The sequence below is a fragment of the Populus alba genome, chromosome 1 (assembly GCF_005239225.2).
Source record: "Populus alba chromosome 1, ASM523922v2, whole genome shotgun sequence".
In the NCBI taxonomy this organism is placed as follows: domain Eukaryota; kingdom Viridiplantae; phylum Streptophyta; class Magnoliopsida; order Malpighiales; family Salicaceae; genus Populus; species Populus alba.
This window is the reverse complement of record NC_133284.1, coordinates 9,207,991-9,219,958: the sequence shown is the minus strand read 5'-3', so window position 1 is coordinate 9,219,958 and position 11,968 is coordinate 9,207,991. Positions and strand designations below refer to the sequence as shown.

Genomic DNA, 11,968 nt, shown 5'->3' with positions numbered 1-11,968 from the left:
AAATCGTATGGTGACGTGATATTTTTACCGAAAAATGACTAACGGAGCTACTAAAGGAATAATTATGTTGGTAATTTATGACATGATGTTCGACCCTCCTCTCCCTCTTCATCATTTCTCCTTCTTTCTTATTTTTTTTTCTACAACAAATAACCACCCTCTTCCCCTTTTAGTCTCAACATAATCTAACCTCCTAATTCAACCACCACAATACTTAGTTTGTCAGCATTCGTGTTCTGATTCAAATTTTATTGAGAATTCTCCATTTTAAGTAAGTAAATCTACCCTTTTTTTTTAATTTGAAATCAATTTTAAAATGTTATTCTTTCATATTTTTGTAGTATATGTATTTGTTTGGGTTTTTACTTAATTTATAGTTTTTTCTCATACAAAATTGTTGTATGAATTTATAATTTGTACATGTTATGATTTGTTTTAAATTTTTTTAAATTATATTTGTTTGTAATTGATGAAACTTATTTTGAATTTTTGACTTGGGTGTTTTGTGATGAAATAAATAATGGCTTATTTTACGAGTCTGTTTTATATTTTTATCAATTTTATTGCCTAGTTGAAAGTTTTTGGTTAATATATGTAGATATTTGAATTTATGTAGATAATCAATAATAGATTAAAAGTAATATTAAAATAGATTGAATAAGTTTGAGCTAAATCAATATTTTTACAAATTTATTTAGTTAACATAGTTAATTAATATATGTTTTCATTATTATTTTATATAGGATTGATATAAGTAATGAATGATTGTTCATGGATGTATAAAGATTCACCACAAGCTCTCGATTCGGATGTTGCAACAATGCATCTTTTACAAAAAAAAAGTTAATGGAAAAATACTTGTGTTAGTATGCACACAGAGAACTAAATGTTCCTCACAATACCATGATAGAAAGGATGATTGGGTCAAATTCTAATTCTAGCAACGTGCATGAAGTTCTAGATAACAATAGCAATTCTTATAGGAATATGGTTATGGATGCGATGAAAATGAATCAAGGTTATGACAGTTAATGTCCAATCCTAAATGAAGAACCTAATGCAGATGCAACTAAAATTTTTAATCATTTGAAAGATTTTGATGAACTATTATGGGATGGTTACACAAATCATAGTAAATCAGTTGTTGTATAAGTATTCACCATCAAGTCAGATTATAGGTTGAGTGGGGCCGGTTATGACAGAATTGTTGAGTAGGTTATAAACATTTTACCTGAAAAGAACATATTGAAAAAGAATTTATATGCTACTTAGTCTATGATAAAACCTCTCAATCTAGGATACTAGAGAATTGACATGTGTCCAAACTTCTACATGTTGTACTACCTTGAAAATGCATAGCTGACCGAGTGTAGAACATATGAGAATTCTCGTTATAAACTCATGACTAGTAAGGGAAGGACTCTTGTCACACACAGAAAACTTAGATACTTCAAAATCACACCTAGACTGCAGAGGTTATTCATGTCATCAAAGACTGTTGAGCACATGACATGGCATCAATCACATAATATTGTGGATAGAGTGATGATGCACCTTTCCGTTGGTAAAGTTTGAAAACACTTGAACATTATACATCTTTAGTTTTTAATGGATATAAGGAACGAACGTATTGAGTTATGTACTAAAGATTCAATCCATTCGGGTCATTTTCCATTCCTTATTCATGTTGGCCAGTGATACTTACGGTTTGCAACTTGCCATCGCGAATCTGTGTGAGGTTAGAGTTTTTTTTTATTTATGGTAATATGATTTTCTTCGACTGTTGATTGATAAGTTGAAACAGTTGTGGTTATCTGAGGTTTTGACTTGTAATGTATCCAGAAAACAAAATTTCTGATAAATGCAACTTTGATGTGGACTATCAATGATTTTTCAGTTTATGAAATTGTTTCTAGTTGGAGCACGCATGGAAAACTAGCACGTCCATACAATATGGAAAATAATAAGGCATTCACGCTAACAAATAGTGGTAAAACATCTTTTTTTAACTATCATCGATAATTTTTACAAACAGATCATAGGTTTAGAAAGAATATAAAGAACTTCTTTGTTAGTAGAGTTGAAAGGGATGTTGCACCGCTATTTCTTTCTAGTGAAGAATTGTATGACGTGGTGTTAGAGTACGGTGATATTGTATTTGATTTTCAATCTGGTAAGCAAAAGTTTCTTGATTTTTGTTTGACCCACAATTAGGTAAAGTGAAGTATTTTCTAGGAGTTTCCTTATTAGAAAACCAATCTTCTCTATTATAACCTTGATGTTATGCATATAGAAAAGAACACGTTTGATGATATTTTCAACACAATTATAAATGTGAAAAGGAAGATAACGGACAACATCAAAGTTAGAATGAATATAGCTTTGTTTTGTCATTGTAGAAATATGAAGTTGGTTTATGTTGGGTCATGAACTGCAAAAACCAAAGTCAGCTTCGTTTTAGATAAGAATGTATAGTTTCTTATATACTAATAACTTAAAAGTCTGTGTTTTCCTTATGGACATGCCTCAAACATAGCAAGGTTGGTAAATTTAGAGGATTGCAGCTTGTATAGAATGAAGAGTCATGACTACCACATGTTTAAGCAACACTCATTCCATTAGCTTACCGAGATTTATTACCAAAGGAAATATGAGATGCATTAATAGAGATCAGTCATTTCATTAGAGATATATACTTTAACAAGTTGTAGACACAACATTTGAAGAGATTTGAAATGAATATCGTTCAAATAATATGCAAACTTGCAATGATATTCCCTATATTTTTTTACGCGATGGAGTATCTACCTATATATTTACCATCTGAGGCAAAACTTGGAGGCTCAATCCAATATAGATGGATGTATCTATTCAAGAGATTAAGGATGACACATGCATCATAATTAAAATTTTATTATCTTTTGTTTTCATATTTCAAAACATTTATTTAATTCCATGCAGATACTTATTTAACCTTAAAAGAAAAGTAAAAAACAAGGGGCATGTTAAGGTCTTGATATGTGAGGCCTAAATTGTTGAAGAGATCTAAACATTTATCTTAATTATTTTAACCCTCAATTCAAAACAAGAATCAATCGCATTTTAAGAAATAAAAATGGTGGAGAAGTGTCTTCTTGTGGGAGCTTGTCAATAATCTCGAATCCTGGATGACCTGTACCAAAAAATACAAATAAGGGTAAGATATTTGTCAGAAATAAAATTCAAACAAGCATATAATTATATGTTATTTAACTGTGATGAACTCAGACTCTTTATTCAGTAAGCATAATACTTAACATATTGTTATTTTCAAATAATTTATCTCTTATAATATCATTAATTGATACATTGTTGAATTCATCGTAGGCAACATCGTCAATATTTACTATTCCAAAACTCACAACTAACTGAATTCTAAATATTTTGATTATAAGATGAACAACTTTCCACATGGTTTAGAACACATGTAAGTAGTGTTTAATTATTTTTATCTTTCAGGATATTTAATTTCATTACACATTTCTCATTAAGTGTTCATGATTGTACTTCATGTAGTAGGTTTATAAATTGAGAGGGAAGGCTAATATTACTTTGTCTTTACTAAGTTTGGGTCTTAAAAGAAAGTTGAAGTGTTACAACGGGTATTTCATCAATGGATATGTATTTCATACTAAAGAATATGGGTAAGGTAGAAAGACAAATAACATTAAGTTGTATGTTAAAGGATCAGTTCTAATGAGTTTGAAGTTTACTACTATAAAAAGTTGGAACATGTCATTGAATTGCAATAAAATAGCAAGCATAATGGAGTATTTTTATTCAAATGTTATTGGTATGACACCACTGATAGGAATTAACATAGATCTCTTTCATGGTTTGGTTGAAATTGATTTAAATGCTAGACTCCGCAACATCGATAATGTTTTTATTTTTGCTAAGCAATGCTGACAAATTTATTACATATACACTCATTCCTTTAGAAATGATCGCTCAAGAGTTGATTGGTTATCCGTAGTGAAAACCAAATCTAGAAGTCATGTCGAGGTTATTCAGGATAATAACGATGAATTAACTGTGAGAGGTGATATTTTTTCAACTTGGTGAATTAATTGATCCATATCGAGTTGCTCTATTTAATGACTTAGAAGAAAATTCAAATTCTCGTATTGTCGAGAATATTTTTATTGGTGTTGATGCTAATGAGTGGAATAATGTTTTGAGCTCTAGTGGACATGCACAAATCAATAAAGATGATAATGATGGAATCAACTCAGAAGATTGCGATAAAGAAGAGGAAGAGTCAATTGATTAAGAAGAAAACAAGTCTGATTAATTTGCAAAACACGAATATGCAATGCAATAACATATAATGTAATATTTATGGATAAAATTCACTTCAATATAATGACAATGATGTTAATTTATTATTGAATGACAAGAACATATTTATTTTATCATTGTGACGTGAACTAGTGTTATTGTGTTATATGTGCAGCTGTGAATTTAGGAATACATATATAATTTGACATCAGACATTGTTTGACATAAATGGAAATAATGATAGATTGTACATTATATACAAGTATACTAACGAAATGTGTTCGTCAGTATATTCCAGTGACTATGAGAATTGTTCCTTTTCTCTCAGACATTATTCATGATGTTCATTACATACGGGTATACTGATAAAATATGTTCGTCGGTATATTCTAAAGACTATAAGAGATTCGAATGGGAGAGAGCTACTATTAATATTGCAATGAGGATTTGAGAGAATCACACTAAAATTGGTAAGATCGAATTCAGGATGATTTTTTTATTCCAAATATTAAAATTTTATTTTTCATTTACTAACAGATAATTAATTTGTATCATATAAGTTGCGTGATTTTTGGTAGAGACATAAAAGAAAGCCAAAAATATATGAAAGAAAGAGAGCTTACAGGCTGGAATGACATGGCAATTTGAAAGGATTTCAGACTACAGTACATGTCAGACTGTATGGGCAGAATACATTCAACGTGTGACGTAAAAGTATTTCATGCGACCGTCATAATCTGGTGCGAAAAATCAGAACCGACGTGTTTACGGTTCCGTTACCACGCACACCAACAACTTTGTTCTGTTTGTTTAACATTCGAAGTGGATGGTAATTTTTCTTTATCACATCCATATATATATATATATATATATATATAAAACTGCCAACATTGTTTTTCTTGTAGGTTACGGTTCTTGGACACGAATAAAACCTGATGAAGCTTATAGTGCTTTGACCATTGAATGCTCGCAATCAATTTTGAGCACTCAAACTTTAAAGCATAGTTATCAGACTCAGTCTAGCCTATCGGGTCAACCTAGGACCTAGGTGACCTGGAAAAACCCGGTATAGATCTATTTTTTTTAATGTGTTTTTTCTCCTTGTAAAAAAACCCTTCTTTTTTATATATATTTTTCAGTTGGTTATTAATCCATTTCAAAGTTCACTTTATAAATACTAGAAGAATGTTTTATTTTTTCAATATGGAATTCGAATCCCTTTATTATATATACTTTATGTTCACAAGAAAAAAAGTTATATTTTTTTAATGTTAGATAAAAAAAAAAAAAAAAAACCTTTTTTGTTTAAATACTTTAACTTAAAAGAATAAGATAATATCTTTCTAATGTGAAATAAAATTTTTTTCGAAATAATCTTTTAAACTCCATTATTTACAACATGTATAACCTATATCCACATTAATTGCTTAATTTTTTTAAAAACCCCAAATTTTTTTTTTAATTTTTTTGATGGAATTACAAATGATATTTTGCCAGTGATATGTTATATTTACTGATATAGATACTGAAGGAATGAAGCAGACAATTGTTTTTGGCGTGCTTTGTCCGTCTGTAAATTACCAAGAACAGTTTTTTTGACGGACTGTTTCCATCCGTGAGTCTGTCAATAATATACGTATTGATAGACTGTGCGTGTAAATACCAACATAAATTTTTATCAATAAAACTGTTAAATCTAGTAGTAATATACCTTAATGAGAGAGATAACAAAGTTGCAAGTTTGAATCCTGCTAATCAAGAAGTAAACATAACTCTTTTTAACTATAAGTTTAGATTAAACTGTAAAAATTAAAAATTTCATGAATTTTGGTTTAATCTTTAAGAATGACAGGTAATTGAAAAATATCTTCGGACCATCATCACTATTAACATAACAATAATAATAATAAAAAAAAAAGTTGCAGGTTTGTCCAAAAACTATATATTGAATTACAAGGGGAAAAAAGTGTGCATTTTCATTTCTAGAGCTAATTAATTTGATATATTTATGTATTTCTGAGCGATCTTAAGGTAAAATTTTAATTAGCAACTTTATAACTACATGTAATTAATGAAAAATTCAAGTCGGGTAAACACGTGGAGCATTATGCGAGCTGCGGTTTCTTAATATTGATGGAATTCATTGCTTGTGTAGAGATACAATTGAAGACCTATAACAATTCTTTTGTGTACTAGACTCCGGGAGGAAACTTCCAAGCCTGCCCGATGATCAGAAGTATGCATATCTATGTCTGCCAGCTAGCTTCTTCTTGAATTTGAAGTACAAGTTTTCAGAGGTTGAAATGAAAAAAAATCATTTAATCTTGCTAGCACTACTTATTTTACTTTTCGAGAAAGACTAATTATACCTTAGGCATAGTCCGTAGTATATCAGATAATAAACTAAGAGATAAGAGAATTACTATGAAGGTGGTGTTTTCTATTATTATTATTATTATTATTATTATTATTTACATATCATTGCAACAACCATAAATAAACTATATATATAGCTATAACCACAGTTATAATCCAAAGCGAAACACATCTTGAACGAAGTTCCTTAATTTGGCATGAGGATCCATGGAAGATTATCATTGAACTGCTGCTATATGCATCCTGGGAAGATTATCATAGAATTTTGTATTTTTGCTTCTGTTGATGTAAGTAATCCCTGAGAAATGACAATATCATCCATATATATTTATACTAGCGTGGGTAAAAAAGAATCATACGCCCCCTTTATGAAAAAAGGAACAATACATGGCATGCTCATGGTTAATTCGGTCATGGTGTGCAATAATGAACATTGATGACTAAGTAGTCATGATGTATCAACATCCAAACACACAGTCAGCATACCTACCTATGTTAGGTAAACATATCACCAGCTACGTACATACGAACACTAACTTGGTGTGTGTGTGTGTGTGTGTATATTAGGGTTCTCTCCTCTTCTTTCCCTTCTTTGTAAGTGAGTCATTTGCAGATCTTGATCATTAATTATATAAGCAGCCATGAGTAGAGGTGGAAGCTACGGCGGCGGGCAGAGCTCTTTGGGTTACCTTTTTGGTTCTGATGAGCAACCAAGTGCACCTCCGCCTTTGCGCCCGGTTAACCTACCACCATATGGGGTTGACATTACCGTAGAGAAGCCACCGGATAGTGGTTCGGCTGAGAAGAAGCAGGTCTCCAACAATTATCACAGAGCTCAAGGCCAGAATACAGGAAACTTTATTACTGTGAGTTGTCCTCCTCATGTAGGGACATACATACACTAAGTACTTTTATCTGCCACATATGTATGATAATTCACCGCCTTCATGATTTTTTTCAGGATCGTCCATCTACAAAAGTCAAGTCGGTGCCAGGAGGGGATTCATCTCTGGGGTACCTGTTTGGAGATAAGTGATGTTTCTTTCTCCAAACTTTGTCTACCTTTAATATTGTGTGGATTTCAAATTAAATACCATGTAAAATAAGGGATTAAGTTCCCGTTGCTGTTAAATTCGAAGAGTGTTGTACTAGCACATGGTGTGTGATTTTCATGTAGATGTGACTGAAAATTAGTCAGTTTATGTATTATAAAGCACGTAATTTGTATGGTTTATCATCTATATATACTAAGTGAAGCACGATTCCTATTACTATGATATTAAAATCTCCTCATATGATTTTGTTGTTCAATGATGGGGTTTGAAGCATGGCCAGATTTGGAAACGAAAAGAGGGACCCTTCTCATTTTAGCATACCATGTTGTGGTCTAAACCATTTGCAGTTGAGCTTTGTAAAATCTTCACCTTTTCTTATCCCTTTCTCCCTTAATTGTTAACTAAGGACTTGTGATTTCAGTGATCTCTAAAGATTTCTTCTATGGATCTTGTCATGATGCATGACGACATTCCTTGCTTTCCTTCTATGGAAGAAAAATGTTCATAACTGCATGTAAATCTCAAAATAGTTGAGAAAGTGTCTGTGGGTTTTTTCCCCGGTGGTGGTATTTGCCATTTACTACCATGAACAAGCACTTTTTCCTCATGATATCTTCGGTAGAACATAATGAAATATAAGTGAAAGAAGGAGTTGAAACCTCATTTTCTTCTTGTATTACAATTGTATTGCATTAACTCGTAACTAAGCTTGAGATTCTCACCCAAGTTACAATTACTTGGTTTTAATTAACTCGTAACTGTGGTTATTTTTACATTGATCTCTTCATTACACTCTTTCTACCACTTTGGATGACAGAAGAACCCTAGTCCTCTTTCTATTCCTACATTCTTTCATGAGATTAAAAATTTGTGATGTTTATATTATTTGTAGGTATTTATCTCTTCTATACTTTCCATTTTGTTTCTATCCGAGTGCAAAAAACAAGATAAATAAAGTACATACTCCAGTTTGCTCTCTGTCACTGAAAAAGATGATTCAGCTTTATTTGGAATATTTGAGGCTGTTATATTTTCCACCATCAATCTCAAAAAGTAGTATCAATCTTTATATCGAGAAGATGCTTGATTTTAAAATTTTCCCGATTTCTCTTCTCTAAATTCATTATAAGATGGTAGCTTATGGTCAGCTGACTAGGATGATTTTCCACAAAAAAACATAAAATTGGATGAACAAGTTCGAACTAATTAAGGCTCGGTATGCATCTATGGAAAGCCAAATGAGCAAAAAATAGGGCTGGAAATGAAAATCTTATGGTATAGTCCAACATGTTCAGCACATTAATAAAAGCTTGGTCAAATGGTCTTATATATATTAATTGTTTTCTCCCATACTTGTGTCGGAAAAGAAAATTAAAAATTTATACAAGCGGCAGCCAAATGATTGAAAATCTTAAACTTTTTGTGATAAGAATCAGTAGTTTTATTACAATAATACACAAATCAAGATATATGAAGTTGTGGTACTGACTTTCATGCATCTTTTGGCAGTAAGATATTAGAAGCACATGTACAGGTGCTGCAAGTTTTCATGAAAGTGATCGCTGCTGTTTAAACTACTTAAAGAAAAGCTGTTAGTGCCCTAAATGGCATTAGAGTATCCATTCAAAAATGTAAGCATATGAATATCCTTGAGTTTATTAGAGTATACAGTTTGTGGCCAACACATGCATGCAGCATAAAAATGTTTCTCACCGGAGAAACTTTCACTCATAAAGCAATACGGATTAAGGTTTTTGACTGGGATTTTGAGTCTGTAATAGAGTACTATCGGGTTAATGTTGAGAAGTTACCAGCTAGATTCCTAGAGTTTCACTTTAGTAAAGATTATGTTAACACAGTAAGTGCTTGTTTGATTTTATTGATACTTTTGTACTTGATAGAACAAATAAATCACAAAATTAAAAACTTCCATGCTCGTTCATGCCTTAATCTTTAATATAGTTTCTTAATTCATCAAAGACTGGTTTTCTTGTGTTCTTTTTTTTTTCTTTGTTGCACTTTTTCTGCTAGCTTGTACTCTCGAACTAGTTTTTGTTTATAGCCAGAGATTGCTATGATCCTATATATATACATATCATGTGCCGGAACTAGGAACTCATGAGAATAGTATTTAGATAAGATTTGAACCTGATAATTAAGAAAGAGAGCCAACCTCCTCAAGCAATCCTCTCAAGTTAATTAGTTTTGTAGCTTGTATTCCAGTGTAGCTAGCAGCATTCATTAGATGGAATTAAAACCTATAATTTTAAGAATATAATTTGAATTGTCTACAATTATACTTGTCTTGATCAATTAGTGTCTATTTGAGAATCACACACCCTTTAACGTTTTATTTAAAGTTACAGTTTGTAACCTTCTTTTAAAAAAAAAACATGAAGAAAAAACCAAAACGTCATTTATTGGGTTAACAAAAAGGTAGGGCTTCAATTGCCAGCTTCACTGCTCGATGATTATATGATATGGCTAAGAAAAAACTATTTGTCCTCCCCAATACATGCCTTGTTCCTACTTTCCTAGCTAAGAGGTCAGACATCGGGATAGCTAGCAAGATTATTACTTGTTTAAATATCAATATATGATGTGATATCTTGATTAGAAACTATGAAACCTTAATCGAATGGAAAGGTGTTCAAAAGAAAAGGAAAGTGCTCGCTTACCGGAAAGGGCTTGACTTCCCATAAAGTTTCACAGCTTTCGATGCTACTTTACCTAGAGTTGGCAGCATGTATCAGCTCTGATGCTTCTTTGAACTGCACAGAAGCCATGGTTTATTCATTAATTACCCAACAAGGAATCCAATACAATGTAAAACAAACAAGCAGGCTCACAGGCATATGCATGCATGTTGGTGCTTTATTTCTCGATCCAACAATGGCTACTGCCTACAAGGAACAAAGTAATTAACGCAATATATTTTTTTTTTTCCCTGAAAGATGAAAAGATCTCAAGTTTTTGTGTTCTAGATGCATGTGTGCTTGATCCTCAGAAAGGTAAGCGGTGGTAAGGAGAAAGTAGAAAAGAGTACGGCGTCCATGAGCTAGCTAGTTGGCAACATCGAGAATAGAGGATCATGCAAAGTTGATTTCTGCTTCACAAGAATTTTATTCTTTGTGGGGTTTGTTTCCTTCTCCTTCCTCCTCAGAAAAGACATGGTCTGGGTCGGCCCAAACATTCAAATAAATTAAGGTCCCGCAGAAATAGATCGGACTGACATGATATTCTCTTCGGTTATCTCCTTTTCTCTTTCAAGTTTTAAGTACTCTTCTACTAGCTTTCTTATTGTCAAATAAGTTCTTTTCTAATTGAATTTTAAACATGACATTCATATCTTTATAATGGAAACATCAAAACATGACAATGTGTATTTTTTAATTTATAAATGGTTAATTTGAAATTTTAAAAAAAACTATTCACAATGTTCATATGTTAATTAATTATTTTAAATTATTTTATCTAAAATAAGTATGAAAATAAATAATATATAAGACAATATTAAAATCAACATGATAATTCACCAAAATAATATTACAAAAGTAATAAAAATAAAAATAAAAATAACTCATAACTAAAACAAATAACACAACATAGTGTGAATGCTTTTATGACCATAATTTTATGTACGAAAAAACATATAACAATTAATAAACAACTCAAACATTAAAAAAAAATACAAAAATAAATAAATAAAACTTATTACATTTATTTTACCTTCAAAAGCAATAAAGACTCCCCAATTTATTTTGTTTTTTTCCAAGCTAGCTTGACACAAATGCTTATATAAACATGTAAAGATGTATGAACCCTAATAATATAGTGAAATGGATTGAAGTCCTCCAACAGTGATAGGTAGAACAAGAGCACATACGTCTTACTGAGATCTATGAAAAATATACCACCAAACATATAAAGTACACACACTCTAGCATATCTGCACAATAGAACATTGAATTCAAATCAAATATAGACAAATTAATATGTTAATTGTATTATTAGTTTGCACTAACATACCTTTGTAGGATCTCATCATCATAATCATTAGGTAATTTAAAAAATTTTCCTCAAAGCTATCTCATGTATAAAACATTCTCCTTGAACATTTTAGGAGGGGGTACTCGCCCAAATGCACTATCATTTAGAATGATTTTATTCTAGATACCTATGGAAGTAAGTGTTTGTCCATTTATAGGCAAGTCAAG

At 31.2% G+C, this 11,968-nt stretch overlaps 1 protein-coding gene across 1 annotated transcript; it reads left to right on the top strand.

Moving 5' to 3' along the window:
* Positions 1–7,226: 7,226 nt before the first annotated feature.
* Positions 7,227–7,967, top strand: LOC118033735 (protein SPIRAL1-like 5). Its single transcript, XM_035038835.2, has 2 exons — positions 7,227–7,562; positions 7,658–7,967. The coding sequence occupies exons 1-2, from the start codon at positions 7,338–7,340 to the stop codon at positions 7,730–7,732; spliced, it is 300 nt and encodes a 99-aa protein (XP_034894726.1). The 5' UTR covers positions 7,227–7,337; the 3' UTR covers positions 7,733–7,967.
* Positions 7,968–11,968: the final 4,001 nt, after the last annotated feature.

Coding starts and splice junctions, on each gene's coding strand:
- LOC118033735 (XM_035038835.2), top strand. CDS start 7,338: ATGAGTAGAGGTGGAAGCTACGGCGGCGGGCAGAGCTCTTTGGGTTAC. Junction 7,563..7,657: donor ATACAGGAAACTTTATTACT/GTGAGTTGTCCT, acceptor GATTTTTTTCAG/GATCGTCCATCTACAAAAGT.